General features: G+C 35.1%; 3 protein-coding genes across 3 annotated transcripts; 1 reads left to right on the plus strand and 2 right to left on the minus strand.

Moving 5' to 3' along the window:
* Positions 1-6: 6 nt before the first annotated feature.
* LOC110847846 (procollagen-lysine,2-oxoglutarate 5-dioxygenase 1) lies at positions 7-8,539 on the minus strand. Its single transcript, XM_022094875.2, has 22 exons — positions 8,101-8,539; positions 5,928-6,162; positions 5,693-5,856; positions 5,420-5,609; positions 5,252-5,325; positions 5,018-5,130; positions 4,876-4,912; positions 4,715-4,809; positions 4,528-4,649; positions 4,322-4,460; positions 4,091-4,179; positions 2,780-2,911; positions 2,651-2,702; positions 2,480-2,588; positions 2,296-2,348; positions 2,111-2,215; positions 1,836-1,982; positions 984-1,040; positions 765-836; positions 597-677; positions 481-524; positions 7-363 (listed from the first exon to the last, which is right to left on the minus strand). Exons 1-22 carry the CDS (start codon positions 8,210-8,212, stop codon positions 333-335), a joined length of 2,253 nt encoding a protein of 750 aa, XP_021950567.1. The 5' UTR covers positions 8,213-8,539; the 3' UTR covers positions 7-332.
* LOC110847847 (immunoglobulin domain-containing protein oig-4) lies at positions 2,940-4,033 on the plus strand. The gene is made up of 5 exons (XM_022094876.2): positions 2,940-3,220; positions 3,321-3,425; positions 3,491-3,597; positions 3,673-3,715; positions 3,788-4,033. Exons 1-5 carry the CDS (start codon positions 3,152-3,154, stop codon positions 3,944-3,946), a joined length of 483 nt encoding a protein of 160 aa, XP_021950568.1. The 5' UTR covers positions 2,940-3,151; the 3' UTR covers positions 3,947-4,033.
* A 972-nt stretch (positions 8,540-9,511) lies between the features above and the next one.
* On the minus strand, positions 9,512-12,686 carry LOC110846429 (ras-related protein M-Ras). The gene is made up of 6 exons (XM_022093185.2): positions 12,548-12,686; positions 11,410-11,484; positions 11,179-11,312; positions 10,984-11,076; positions 10,811-10,887; positions 9,512-10,742 (listed from the first exon to the last, which is right to left on the minus strand). The coding sequence occupies exons 2-6, from the start codon at positions 11,463-11,465 to the stop codon at positions 10,506-10,508; spliced, it is 597 nt and encodes a 198-aa protein (XP_021948877.1). The 5' UTR covers positions 11,466-11,484; positions 12,548-12,686; the 3' UTR covers positions 9,512-10,505.
* Between the last annotated feature and the right edge of the window lie 261 nt (positions 12,687-12,947).

Raw genomic sequence — 12,947 nt, forward strand, 5'->3', positions numbered from 1 at the left:
TATCAATTATTTGTCATTGCTTTTATTTCTCTTTGCATATTTATGTCATAATCAAAATGAAGCAAATTATTCCACAATAACCAACAAACAATTATTCTCCTTCATAAATACACGCATATTTAAGTAACAAACCAGTTTTCTTGTATCTTTATTTGTGTAAGTAAGAGATTCATTTATGAGAGAGATATGAGGAGGCCGCTTATTGAGTCAATATTTTCGTCCGCTGATTTGAAGCCGTCGTGATTAATTGATTGTAGAGAGCGTAATATACGAGTAGTAAATAAGTGAGGAGGACGTTGAAAGTAGTCGTCGGATTATCGGATACACACAGACTAGGGATCCACGAATGAAATCATTATGTATCTGAAACATACAACACCAACCCAAATTAAATAAATTATGAACATGCACAATTAACGTGAAGGGAATTATGTGCATATAAATAACTATTCAATAATCATTCATATGTGGTAGACCTACCGCGTCCCTTTCAGAATCCGAAGTCCTTCATGTTGATGCGTCAACTTAAAAAAAACAATAACACAAAATTTAATCAGCGTGCAAAAGGACAAATCTCAATTTTCCTCAGTAAGTACCTTTCCAGGATGCATCAGCACATGTCCTAATTTTGTGTCCACTACGGAACAATTGTACCTTGTAAAGCGACATCCACCACCCTAAAATCAGGAAGCAAAAAAAAAACGTTATAATTCACTGGAAATATTAATATTTAATAGTGACGAAAACGATGCAAGATAACGAACCTCATAGTCAACATGGGGCGTATTCAAGGCAATGTTTATTGTGTAAGTGGACGTATCATGATGTGGTTTGAGCTAAAAATAATAATTAAGATTAGTAACAGGAGAATCCATAAAGTTGAGCTACTCTTCACTCTTTTTTTCTTTTCTCAATGCTTGATACGCACCTAATTATCTAAACAAATATAGCAATGAATTGATAATCAGACGTATTTTTCTTACCTCACGCTGTTCATCCGGCTTGTACCGAACAATAAAGTTCATGGAGGCATAGGGTGGCTATGTAGAGGAACATCCAACAAATTAGATATTTGTATAACAGCAAATACTAGAACAGGTTCCGTGAGACAAAGCCGAGAGAAATATTGAAATTATGCTACGTATGCATAGTGCTACATACAAATAAATAATGGAGTAAGGTCGGCACAACTCGTACAAGTTTTTAGATGGTGAGTGAGTTGTACTTTTACCATGTATATACATAGTGATCTGTCGCAGCTCTAATATTTAGAAAGCCCAGTATCAGAAATTCGGAAGGGGGAGTCGAAATAAATACCATATACCAAATACCTTACCTACTTATTTGCTTTCTAACAACTACTAACAAGGCTACTCTTTGTAATTTGCATGTACTACCGACCGCCTGTCATAAAACTCTTGTGCCTACCTCTTCATACCCGTCATAGACTTTTAGTGTCAAGGGCGCAACGTAGGTACGCAGGAAATGTAGCCATGCTTCTTGCATGCCTACCTGAAACAGATGAGCGTCCACTGTGGGCACATCGTCGTGACCTGTTTCTGGTCTTGAGTCAACCTACATACAAATCACTCACCATCAAATTTCTACTATGCATTCATTCATACCACTCCCACCCAACCCCCACGTACGCAAAAACTTTGCAGACAATTTAATTATTTCCATCGCGCTGTATGTAATACTACTTGTACGCATGCTTATCTTTATGAGAACCTAGTCTCCGAGTTAAAATATTATTTATGAGAGTAAATTATTCTCGTAATTTGTCTCGACTTTGTTTCACTGGTTGTCCTTTCATTTGAACGCTAATTACGTACGTAATGGTGATAACCCGTGAAGACTTTGGATTGCAGTGGTTCTACATATAAACGCAGAAACTCCAACCATTGTGCCTCCATACCCACTTGGTTAGTGTGTATATCAACCGTAGGGACATTCTCATACCCTCCGTCAAGTCGTGTATCCTTCAACCAGATTTAAGTTATTTGATATTAATTACATGTAAATAATATATTATTTTGCGCACGTCGTTTGATAATTTAGTACAATATTACACAGCAATTTATTGAAAATGTAACTGGTCATGACTTACATAATTCGATCCGTCGGACCACTGGCCAAAGTTTTCCATTTCCCCAATGAGTTCTACACAATATCTGGGTGTGACTATTGGGAACCAGAAAACATCTGGACATGGCTTTGAAGAACAAATAATGAGAATCAAATTGACAATTTTTTCGAAATATGATGCATATTTTTGTCATTATTTATGCATACCATTGTTTCAGGGTCTTTCATCATAGCCTCGACAGTCCGGTTAGGATCCAAAGCTTTAATAATTGAATTCAAGTTAATAGGAGTTGCGATGCACATTTTCATGAAAGAGATTTGGAAATTCTCTAGCGAATGCCTCAGTTGATACGTGTAAATAAAATATAGTTTGATGATTTATTTTACAAACCTTTGGACCAATTAGGATGCAAATACCTCAGCTCCCAGTCCCACCTGTTGTCGAATATTTGATACAATTCGTTATACAGATGGGTCGTTTCAAAGTTGTCTGAGTTGACCTGCAATACACACGAGAAAATATATGAAACTCTTCCTAACAATTGAATAAAAGAAAACTAACCAAATGTCCCCAATCCACTCTGTTTGACACGTACATGAAGACGTCATTATTTCTGTTGATAATAAAAAATAGAAAACAAATAAGTATGCATTGACTATTATTAGAAAATCGGTTCATTGCCACACTTACCGGTTATTCAAGCAGAATGCCATGTCGGCATCAAGAAGGTTGTTGATATAGTTTGGCCGCAATTTCGGATCGTTCAGAATACTTCCGTTGACCAAATAAGCACCGCTAAGAAATGGCACATTCCATAATCCCCTAAACCAAATAATGTAAAATAGTAAGGCGCACTTGAATATTGCAGTTTACGGTGCAGCATATCATATTCATCGCCACTACAAAGATGTGGTATGCTGCATTGCAAAGTAAAAGTCGGGTGTACAAAGATTCGAGTCCGACTCGTTGACTTTTTCTCCCCAAAACAATCACGTACTCATCATCGATCCAATCCTTTGGCACACTTTCACCTACTTTCCCCTCGCCGTTAAAAATATTATCATGAAGCTAAGAAGATTTACCCTAGTGGCCATTATTCTACTTATTTGTGATCTCGCGTCTGCAAGAAGGGTAAGGCTGGCGACGGCATATTTATTGAGATATCAAATAATTGTAGCGTCATGCTGCTGAGCAATACTCCTCAAATAAATATATATATGCGTGATGCTAGGCTCGAGGAAAAGGGCGGAAAGGTGGATTGAATACAAATACAAGGGTTCCTCCGGGGGGGCAATGGAGGGATACTGATACTGCTAAGTACTACACAAATTCTAAGGTGCATCACATCATCTCAATGATTTTGCCGATTCCAGTAAATTATATTTAACCCGTCAATAACAGGGAGCAAGAATCATTAAATCATCACACTTTGATCTTGAATTCACATTGGGTCACAAAATAAATTTCATGTGTGTTGCAAAGGGTCATCCTCGGCCTCACATTACTTGGTGTGAATTATATTATATTAAAATTGTTATTATACCACGGGTTATTAATAAATGTGCAATTGATTCTAAATAAAGGTTTAAAGACGGGATTGAGTTATACTCGCACAGTTACCTTCAGGTAATACGCATTTTGTATATGGGTCAATCATAATACATAACCTGATCTTTGAAAATATGTATCATAATTTAGGTACATGAATGGAGAGAGGGGAACGAACGGATCAAGTCCAAGATGGAAATCGACCCAACGACTCAAATGGATGCAGGAATATACGAATGCTATGCTGACAACAAGTATGCCGTGGACAAGAGAACGTTTCGAACTGATTTTATAACAAGCTTTGATTAATCGCAGTTAAGTAAATTATTATTTAAGCAATGTAAGTTATAAAACTATGCAATTAAACATAATTATTATTATGATGTGGCACAACCATAAATATGTGCATATGCATAATGCAAATTGTATTACGAATCACATTTTGAGACTCACCTTCGATCACCTTTCACAATGTCCATGTAGTCATTTGATCGAGCATAAAATCCTTCCGAGGTTAGGGCACCCCAGAAGTTGGACCAAGCCTGATATGGGGGAAAATATCAGAATTACAAAAGATTTCGGAACTTGGTCAAATATTTGGAGTCGAACCCATGAACTTGTTGAATGGTACTAATTTGACACTAATATAAATGATTATCTTGCATGGATAAATATCGCATTTACCTTGTATGGACGGACGAGCATTGGAGCGACAACTCCTCGGTTCTGCTCAATAAGTAATTTCAGTGTGAATGGATTGTCCAGATGAGCTTCTCCATCAACGCTGAGAAAGTACCCGCAATCTTTCTTCACAGCTTCTTCCCTGGTATGACAAATAATATCCATAATTATTCCATCGAAATAAATTAATATGACTCAACACAACTTACACAGCCAAATTCCTTGCATGCCACTCTTTGGTTTTATCTTCAGGGATAATTTTCTTGAAGCTAGCATACGTTTTTGTGTAGTTGGCGATAAACTCATTGACGAGTTTTGAATGATACTCAACCTAAACAGTAAACAACAGGAATATTTATTTTGTTATTCTTTATGTATGTTAAGAAATGTTCCTACATTATTGTGAAGGAAAAAGTGAACTTTCTTCTTTGGGTAATCCAACAAGGTGATTTTGTGCAAAAATTCCTCCAAGAACGGTGTTGGTCTCTCAACTGAGGAAAAAAACTTGATAATTTGCGATTACTTACCAACGACTGCATATAAGTGAATTAACTTACTAAATACTCCAATTAACACGGGTTTCAAGTCATCTTCCTATAAAATGCATCACATGTACATATGTTAATGGTAACGATCATATGCATTTATATAAATTTTGACCTCTCTCACACAATTAATATGTTAGTACGTATATTATACCTTAATATCAGCAAGAGTAGTCATCTCATCCCAACAACTTGCACAACCACTCTCTTCGTTCCAGTTTGTCGGTAAATAATTCCCATAAGAGTTGAGAACTGTTTTAGTGGGTCCTAATTTATAGAAAAGATGCTTTCAGATAATTAGCCTGGTAATGTAACACTTAGTTGCACTATATGTACAGGTGCTTTCGAAAAGTTTGTGATTACAGAATTATAAATATTTTGCACTTACCATTGCCATGCAAGACCAACGGGTATGTGTTGTACTGCGTATTGAAAAGAACGGGACTTCCTTCAACAAATCGCCTGTTAAAATAAAGCATTGCACAAAACATTTATATTTTCCTCTGTAATATGTATTTAGTAAGATATGTCGCAAACAGGTAGTTGTCACACTCACATTTCAAGCTCCCCAGTTGCGCCATTAAGATTTTGAAAAATTGAAGATTTCGAGTCCAATTTGATTTTATGCTTAGATCTCAATTCCTCGTCCAAGAACAATTTCGTAAAAAATAATTGATCATCATCCGCATTCGCAATCTCTTTGCTGCGTAACAATTCATACAGCGTGGATGCGTACCCAATGTAACCTATATTCATTTTAGAGATAAATTCACTTGATATAATAATTATTCGGTTTCAATTTCTCTTGACATCATTGCTCAGTTTGTACCTCCAGAATTAAGATACCGCTTTCCCCTCAAGACCTCTGGATAATCGTTGGACAATTTCTCATCTGGCCAACAAAAGGACTCCGCACCGAATAAAACTTTTGAATTTGACATTTTGAATTGCTTAAAAATTTGTGCAGTATTCCCGAGAAGTAGAATGTCATAGCTAAAAACGTTAAAACCATAAATCAGCATTAAATTATCAATAATCCAGTATGCTTAGGATGTCTCATGCACCTGTCCGTGAACATTACGACTTTTTTGTCGAAATCTGGAAGATCTTTCATCTTTTCTAAGGCAGTCTTAACTAAGTTGACTTTTTGACCGCCTCCAGGCCCCACTCGGACTTCACCTCCTTCCCATTGGTCTCCGAGGCCTAGTATTTCCACGGTCAGACCATTGACTTTTGCACTCCTCAAGTATCGAACAAGCGATTCTGTCCATTTCGTTGCAACAGTCAATACATGGAAATCTGCAAGCGTAAGAGTCATTGTTATTATGTGCATAACTATCTAATTAGCAGGTGCACGCATAATCATTAATTGTCAATTCAGTGAATCTATGTATAAAAGAAGCATGTGTACTGATATGTACATACTATTTACTTATTTACAAGTGCAAAATACCGTTCAGCAAATCTGGGTTTCACATCATTTGTCACCCTTCTTTGATCATGAAAGATAATGTTTTTCAATAGCATCTTTATCCTGTCTCATTGTTCATTTCCTGGTTGATGCTATTCATATTTCACTACCACACCTCGTACAACACCTAAATATGTATGCAATAAAGTAACGTAACGGACAGTGATTTTGTTCAACACAATGAATCCATCATATACTTCTGTCATCCTCGCAATCATTGCACCTTCTTTCCCCTCAACCACTATTATAGCAGTAGTTATTTAGTGTGATAAAGCACCCTAATAATAGCAGCACGCCCGCATTTTAAGCTGCATATTTGTCCAACATTTTGTACCATAATGTAGCTCCCCATCATAACCACATCTGAATCTATTTAATCCTACCCGGCTTTTGAATAACATACAAAAATCGAACATAAAGTTCCTAATGTAACTTTATAGAAATGCAATAATACAAGACATGCTTATTAATACCAGAGATGAAATAATTTCACACAATGACTTTTATGTAGCTGGCCAGCACTCGCATCGCTTAGACTTGTTGAGCTTCTTGTTATACACGGATTTAAAACATTGTGATTATGATCCCCGAAGTTTCGGGGGTTCATGGTCAGTCATTCTTGAGGGAGTAACATGCCGGCTTTACTCGTACATAATGCATACCTCCAATAAACCTGCAGACGTACCAGCATCATCGTTATACAATGCATGCAAACCTTGTGTAGCTTTGTCTTATGCATATGCCGTGCAAAAAGAAGATGAACAAGTAGGTTCAAGAAACTCAATCAAGAATAAAAACATGCAATTTGCCCAGGTAAAAAGAACCGGTTTTACACGTAGCTACATGCATCTCTAGTCGGACTGACTACGTGATATCATGGAATTCTGGACAATCACCTTACAGTCGGTCTTAACATTGTAATGTAATAAATATACGCCGCATTTTGATGCTGTCGAACATTTGCACTGTTTAAGAATTGCAATAAATAAAATCTTGAAATGTGTATGTAGAACAGTTTTAAACATCATTCAAATACAATAGATCAGGTTAATACACCAAATAATCTGTATTTTATTCTATGACTGGGATAAAAATTTAGAAAATTTTACGCATGAATAATGAAATTCTTTTAGGCACTGAGATACATATTTTTGCAAGCTTGACACATTTTAACTTTTGAAAGTCAAATTATGATTTCATCAAAATTCGATATGGATAATTACACAGTTTGAACCCCAATGAAACAGAACGAAATCTTCACTTTTTTAAACATCCTTCTACATAAATAGGTATGAAATTTCACTTAAACCAGACTTCTCTTTAAAATTACAATAAAGACATCTTATTCCCACAGTCGTATGCATATGTATGCATTAAAATGTAGTCAGGGCATACATATTTTTGAAAATCTCATGGTTAAATATATGTGAAATTTAATACTTGTGCATATCTTGCATTAACCACTGCTCGTACATATGTATCTATGTACATGGGCTGGTTAGAATAAATATGTATTTTCTCTCCGTAGTACAACGTCGTTGATCATCATTATATATTCGGGTAATAATAATATGCGATAACGAAGGAGGAAGAGATGTTAGTGAAGAAACTAAGCTAAAGTTAAGACATGCTGTCATTAAGAGTTGAATGAAAATGTTAATGTTATCTCTTTCACTCAACTCTTCTCCTGTCCGTCTCGTATTTTGCAAAATAAATTGAGCAGTTTATATGAACTTTGTAATTATTTTAGCCAAAAGTGGACTTACGGTTTTTATCAATATCTTCCGGAGAGTCGTTTGCATCAGCTGTAGTTTTTAATGCTAAAAGTGGAAGAATTACGACGAGGAAGGCAATGAAGCCGTTCTTGAGTTGAAACATTTCGAGTTGTTTCACAATAAATATACGAGTTTAACTTTAGTTACAACAAAAACACGTCCACCATTCCAGTTCCCATCTAATTCTTACTAATCTTACTTTTTGAGATGAATTTGAGATGTTCGTTTTGATCTTGACAGCTCAAATCCTTCTCAACTCTGTTGGCAAACTGACTGGACGACAGCGGAGGGAGTTTGGGTCGGCAGCAGATCTCAACTCTTTCTCTCCCCTTCCTATGTGAGATGCATCAAAGTCTTATTATCCGGCTTCACCAAGAAGACCAAGAATAATAATGAAACAAGTTGATGATGATTTAACCACCCTTGCTTTGCTTGGGCATACACTGCTGCACTGGGAATAGTGTAAAGACTCGACTAATACTTTATCTCGTTTAACTCCTCAATTCGATAAAGGATTAATGAAGGAAATGCATGCCAAATTGCACGTACATCCTATGAGCCTTATTTTGCTGTGAAATTTGATACTTTGGTCAAGCTTAGAAGGATTTACTGCTTCCTATATTCATTTATGTATATTTAGACCATAATGAAGGAATAGTAAATCACTTTTTGCCTCTATGTATATATTTATAACTTCTTTTTGGGGTTAGGTTTAAATATAAGTGTAACTGTTCCTTTGATCAGCTCTTCCCTTGTCTACTAAATATATGCATATGTACTTACCTACATAGTGCATACTACGTACCTTCAAGTGTGTCAGACTATGGTTTCCTGAGATGGGACAATATACCCAATCCAATATTTGGTCAAAAAGGGGAGAGAGCGAGGCTGATTAAACCATGAAATGATGACAGTCCCCCAAAAAACTTGAGAATATGGTTAAAATAGAGTGCAGACAGGGTGCATCAAACAGCGTTTTAAAGTGAAAGCTGGTAAGACGATGTGGATCAGTGATTTTTAATGTCATGTCTACGTTGGCATTATTTTGGTTGGTTTTTTATAGGGTAGTTGGTTACTTGAATCTAGTGATGCTTGAAATATCTTGCATTTTAGTTGCAAGCATTATTTCTACCTTGTCAGAAAACTGCACACATCGGATATGATACAAAACTGCATAAAATGGAAAATTACACCATGAAATGGGACAAGTCAAAAGGAATCTGACCACATTACTTAAATATTTATTAGTGTGAACATGTACATATTATTATGACATGTAATCTCTTTGTAAGCTGAATGAATTCATTATTGCATCTTAAGGCCGACAAGATCTGGCATTCATTTCTGAAAGATACTTGATATTATACCCACGCGGAATCAATAACTCAACTAAAAAGAGGACTAGCAATTATAATATTAAACTTTATTGTTCTATTTATGTAATGATATAGGCCATGAGTACATATATTCTAATTTAATACAAAAGACAAACATAACTTAAATGCATTATAATGAATTGGTTCCACTTTTTATTCACAAGTAAGTAATGCGGGGTATTTTAGCCATATTGTATATGTTTTTGGAACAGCCACAATTATTATTCTAACACTCCAGTAACAGTATTATTATTATTATGATTATTAACAAGGTGTTAGCCATATGTCTCAAATCACCGTCAAATTTGTCTGTACACGAATGAATAAGGCGTCAGTAACCTGTACAAACAATTGTCTCAATCAAACTAATGAAATTGTGGCTGCCACCAATTTGGTGAGAAATATATGTGGTGACCGCTGTACATTTGAGATTATAAATAGAAATAAATCATATAAAATGCGGATAAATAAAATGAATCTATTGCACGATTTATAAAAAAACATCACAGAGAGAACAAGCTACAGAGCAAATAACAATCATAATGACTTTTTGCACATTTGGCATAATCTTGGTAATCCTAAATGTAACACAAATACTTTAACATTGGTAAAGCACATTATTTTATAATTCCGAATGCTTCACCTTCAACTCGTTGATATCGCCCAATTATAAAATCATTTGGTTTATAATAAAGTTTGCTGAGTATTTTAATTGCATAGAAAAGTCTGATTGGATTGGCTAACTTTGTTTTATATTGTTTGTAGGAATATAATAATTGTGAAAATTATATTTCAGACGACAACAGATAATTTCACTATAAAAGCACAACCAACAAAATCACAATTAACCTCCAACATAGGGTTCCTTCTTAATAAACTATTTGTAGGTAAACATCATTACAAATATCAGGACGTGGGTCGCAGTAATTGCATATTATTTCGATTCTCAATCAGCCATTTGCATATATATTTATGAATGTATATGTATTATGGATTTCCTGAGCTTATCATTTGTTTGTTTTACATGACGCAGCAATTTTTTCTCCGACTTGCTTGATTTTTCCGATCAAAATGTTCATTTGCATTATAGTTTCGTATGATTCGTACGACTTCATGAAAACACGCATCCACCTGAAAGGGGGGGTCCTTTGCACTAGTTTCCAAATATGATAGACCCAGTTTTTGACTTAATTGACGACCCTGTTCCTCTGTTACTTTTCGCAGATGAACTAAATCAACTTTGTTTGCCACAAGGAGCTGAGAGTACAGAAAATAAAATTTAAAAAACCGCAAATTCATTAAAATACTCTTTAATTTGCACCCACCATTGGATATGAATCACAATCTTTGACACGATTGATTTGGACGTGGAAATGTGTGATGTTTTCAAAGCTCTGAGTGTCTGTGACCGAAAGACAAGAAATTTAGTTCATCAACAGCACCAGTAACCAATTTTGCAATGAAATATGTAGATACATAAAAGTAAAAACTCATGTACCTGTCACCGAATACACTAGCAGAAATCCGTCCCCTTTTCTCATATATTGTTCACGCATGGCTGAAAATTCTTCTTGACCCGCAGTATCGAGCACTGTAAATTAGCAATGTTTTTATTTTTATTCATATGCAGGATAACTTCTAATTAAATAACTTAACGGGGTTTAAAAAGAATAAGACGCGTGCATGCAATTACCGTCCAGGACGCACAAGATGCCATCCACCTCGCAATGTTGTATGTACGAGTCTTCTATTGTGGGGTCATAGTCGGTCACAAACATTTTTTGAAAGAACTGAATCGTTAGAGCTGATTTACCGACGCCCCCATCGCTGCATCATTTCATATTTTGCATTTAATTATTACATTGAAGAAATTACGACGAGCAAAGTTTTGCATGCATTTATACATATATTTCATAGAATTTACCCAACAACAACCAATTTGTAATGTGGCAATGAGTCATTGTGTGGTGGTTTGCTCATTGTAGAGTTAGCAGTCTTTCTGTAAATCAAATATCCGATTTATTTATTGCGTATAATAACTGCATTTATATTTATGTTTCATTGTTCAGTGTTCGTTGCGTTGAATTTCATATGTTGCAAATATGTATGTATAATGATCTTTAGGATTGATTGATTGGTTATGACACATTAAAACCGACTACTTGCGTATGTTTTAAGCTTATGTATTAATCAAATATCCTTTACTTCTTATCTCCATTATTATTGGCCGTGATAAGACAGAGCATCATATAACACTGAGGAGTAGTCCATGTAATGGTGTGCGTATGTTATGTACATATGTAAATGCAATGGTGACGGTGACATCATTTTATACAGTCTGATGTGACAATTGGGATCACAAGTGCAGTGTAATTGCATAATACAAAGTAATGTCCTATACAAACGATTGTAATGAAATGGATAAAAGTACGTAATAATTAATTTTGCTGTTACGAAAAACTGGTGGCTTGGCATACGTTTAAAAATTACTAATGGTTATAAAAACGGGTTAAGTTATCTAAGTGGCATGCGATGCCATTTTGTTTTGTTTTTGTGTATAAGAAATAGACAGTGTAAGTCATTTAACAAGGAGCAGATTTCTTTAAGTAAGCCTTCAAGTCAGGTTCATCCTGTTACTTTTGTTATAAGAGTGGCTTTCTTTGTAAGACAAACCTTTTTGAGCTCTTGTCCACAAAAGTGCTGTGTGTAAGCGTATGAGTAATATTAACCCTTTCTAGATATGTATGTACATACGTACACATAGATCCAACTGATCAAGTTTGACAGCAGATTTGTGCACTTATGTACATGCTAAATAGAGTTTTTTATTCCATTGTAATATAAGGTTAAAAGTTAAATGAAATTGTTGAGAGAGGACAACATGCGGTAAAATAGTTTCATAAATGCTATAATTGTGTAGCAAATACTCAAAATATTAGCGTACATGGTGTGCGTAGTGAATTTCATGATTGTGTAACACAATTTGTGCTGTATTAAAGTGAAGGATTTAAAGGCAAGAATCAAGTCAACGTGAATAAATGTACATAAGCTGAGCAATTTACCTGGCCCGAAAGTAACTTTAGAGTTGAAACTAACGAAATTTGAATCCAGTATATGTTCAGCACAATAATTTATTGCTATTATTTCTGTGCAAGGTAATTTGTGGTATTGATAAATATTTTATAATTGGTTAATTTATAGTTGCTGGAACGTGAAAGGAATTTTTTGGTTGAACCAAAAATATGTTGGCTTAAATTACTGCACTCTCACTCTATAATTTATTTATTTGCTTTATATTAATAGGAATGCCAGTGAAGGATCGGAACCAAATGTACAAATAACTGACCAATTATTACTCAAAAGGAAATAATTGAACGAAAGAAAATGAGTTAAATGTTTGGAATTAATTCGTTCGCTCTCCAGCGTGGTTGACTCCCAGAAGAACGATTGTACTATGTTTAA

The sequence above is a fragment of the Folsomia candida genome, unplaced genomic scaffold, assembly GCF_002217175.1.
Source record: "Folsomia candida strain VU population unplaced genomic scaffold, ASM221717v1 Fcan01_Sc003, whole genome shotgun sequence".
NCBI lineage: Eukaryota > Metazoa > Arthropoda > Collembola > Entomobryomorpha > Isotomidae > Folsomia > Folsomia candida.